Raw genomic sequence first — 2,938 nt, forward strand, 5'->3', positions numbered from 1 at the left:
AAAAGAAGTCTGAGAAACTATCACAGCCAAGAGGAGTCTAAGGAGACTTAATGTGGCATCCTGGATGGAATTCTGGAGCAGAAAAAGGGCATTAGATTAAAACTAAGGAAATCTGATTAGCTGAAGTATGGACTTCAGCTTTTAATGATGTGTCAGTGTTGGCTGATTAATTGTGACAAAACTATGATACTAATGTAAGATGTTAATAATAGGGGAAATTGAGTGTGAGGTATATGAAAACTTTGTGTAATATCTTTGTGGTTTTTCTATATCTGTAAAACTATTCTGAAATTAAAAGTTTCTTAAAGTTAAAAATACAAATTAGACAGCGGACACCAGGACTCTAAGATGGCCTCGGTTATACCAGTGAAGGAAAAGAAACTCATGGATGTCAAACTAGGGGAGCTTCCAAGCTGGATATTGATGCGGGATTTCACCCCTAATGGCATACTTGGAGCATTTCAAAGAGGGTACCACCGCTACTACAACAAGTACATCAACGTGAAGAAAGGGAGCATTTCCGGGGTTTCTATGGTGCTGGCGGCTTATGTACTTTTCAGCTACTGCCTTTCTTACAAGGAGCTTAAACATGAGCTGCTACGCAAGTACCACTGAGGAGGGTGCACTCTACTCTCCTGACCATGACCTCCCTGGCCCAGCGCCCCTCCATGAGGAACTTGACCATTGCTGAATCCTTTCATACCCTAATGAGAACACCTTAATAAAAGATGACTGCTACCTGTGGAAAAAAAAATACAAATTAATAGAGCATCTGGCTTATGTGTGTACTGTTGTGTTTGCAGTAAGCGGTACATAACATCAATTGTGTTATGTTCTTGCCAAACAGTTGAACCCGAAAGTAATCATGAATTAAATCATCAAGGAAATCCAAACTATAGGACATTCAAACTTTTTTTTCTTTTTTTCTTTTTTAGAGATGAGGTCTCTCCAAGTTGTCTAGGCTGGTCTTGAATCCGTGGGCTCAGGCAATCCTCTCACCGTGGCCTCCCAAAGTGCTGGGATTATAGGCATGAGCCACCTGGCCTACCATAAGACATTCTACTAAACAACTGACTTGTACTCTGAAAAAAAAAAGATGGTGAAGAAGAAGAAACTAGGAGACTGGTTTAGGTTTTAAAATACTGGTGGTAAATAGCAATCAATTACAATATGTCAAACGTGACTGAATCCTAAACTGGAAAAGAAAAAAAAGCTATAAAAATACAAAATTGCATTTGGATTGTTAGTGGATGTTGCAACTCAAAGTGTGATCTGCAGATCATCATCATCATCATCATCATCATCATCGAGCTTGTTAGATATGCAGAACCTTAGTCCTCATCCCAGATCTGCTGAATCAGAATCTGCATTTTGGCAAGATCCTCACATGACTTGCATGCACAGTAAAGTCTGGCAGGCACTTTTTTCAGTGGTATTAGACAATTGTTGTTTATTGTCTCAAGTGTGAAACAGACACTATGGCTGTGTCAGAATGCCTTAATTCCTAGGAAATGCATGTTGACATATTTAAGAGCAAAGTGCCATGTATGTCTTTAACTCACATTCAGATGATTCAAAAAACAAAATTGTATGAGATAAAAAACATGATAGAATGTTAACAGTTGGTAAAATGAGATGAGGGCTGTAAAAATGCTCATTACACTATTTTTTCATCTTCTATGTAGATTTTAAATTTCTCCAACTTCAGATGTAGAATTTTTTTTCGAGTCGAGGTTACTCTGTCATGCAAGCTGGAGTGCAGTGACATGATCTGGCTCACCATAGCCTCGACCTCCTGGTGATCCTTCTTCTCCAACCTCTCAAATAGTTGGTACTACAGGCCCATGCCACCGTGCCTGGCTAATTTTTTTGAATTTTTTGTAAAGACGAGATCTTGCTATGCTGCTCAGGCTGGTCTCGAACTCCTGTCTCAGCTTCCCAAAGTGTTGAGATTATAGATGTGAACTACCACACCTGGTTCATATGTAGAATATTTTTAATAAAATGGCCTTAAATTTAAAATCTATTTTGCAAAGAAATGACATTAACAATATCAAGTTTTATCATCAATGAATATGATATATCACTCCACATGTTTGGATTATTTTTCTCTGTTCTTCACCAATATTAAACAGTTTTCTTCATTCAGGTTTTTTCAGTTAATTTTTTTCTTGATTTCAATAGTTTTAGGGGGTACAGATACGCTTTGGTTACATGGTTGCATTGTATAATGGCAAAGAAGTCTGGACTTTAAGTGTACCTACTACCTCCACTTGTTCACAATATACCTGATAGATAATTTTTCATCCTTCTTTCTCTTCCCCCTCCCCCTTCATAGTCTCCAATATCCATTATATCATTCTCTACGCCTTTGCAGATCCTTGGTTTAGCTCCCACTTATAAGTGAGAACATGCGGTGTTCATTTTTCTGTTCTTGAGTTAATTCACTTAGGATGATGTTCTCCAATTCCATCCAAGTTGCTGCAAAATATATTATTTCTTTTTTTTTGTTAGCTGAATAGTATTCCATAGTGTACATATACCACATTTTCATTACCCACTGATTGGTTGATGGACATTTAGTTTGATTCTACATCTTTGCAATTGTGAATTGAAATGAACATGTAGTGCAGGTGCCTTTTTCAAACAGCAACCACTGTTTCTTTGGGTAGATAACTAGTAGTGGGATTGCCATATCAAACGGTAGATCTGTTTTTAGTCCTTTGAGTAATCTTCATACCAATATCCACAGATGATGTACTAATTTACACTACCACCAAAAGTGTATAAACATTCCCTTTTCTCCATATCTGCACCAGCATCTATTGTTTTTTGATTTTTTTTTTTGAGTTGGAGTCTCACTCTGTCACCCAGACTGGAGGGCAGCGGCCGCTCCCGGCCCCCGCAGCCTCGACCTGCTGGACTCTGGCGATCCTTT

The 2,938-nt window shown here is 38.3% G+C and overlaps 1 protein-coding gene across 2 annotated transcripts; it reads left to right on the forward strand.

Moving 5' to 3' along the window:
- Positions 1–331: 331 nt before the first annotated feature.
- LOC103270235 (ATP synthase subunit f, mitochondrial) lies at positions 332–615 on the forward strand. Of its 2 annotated transcripts, XM_008067767.1 has the most exons (2): positions 332–469; positions 587–615. In XM_008067767.1, exons 1-2 carry the CDS (start codon positions 349–351, stop codon positions 613–615), a joined length of 150 nt encoding a protein of 49 aa, XP_008065958.1. In that variant the 5' UTR covers positions 332–348. The 2 variants fall into 2 exon arrangements, with proteins under 2 accessions (XP_008065958.1, XP_008065957.1); XM_008067766.1 differs by having other exon boundaries at positions 332–615.
- Positions 616–2,938: the final 2,323 nt, after the last annotated feature.

The sequence above is a fragment of the Carlito syrichta genome, unplaced genomic scaffold (genome assembly GCF_000164805.1).
Source record: "Carlito syrichta isolate Samal-C Ts95f unplaced genomic scaffold, Tarsius_syrichta-2.0.1 Scaffold309773, whole genome shotgun sequence".
In the NCBI taxonomy this organism is placed as follows: domain Eukaryota; kingdom Metazoa; phylum Chordata; class Mammalia; order Primates; family Tarsiidae; genus Carlito; species Carlito syrichta.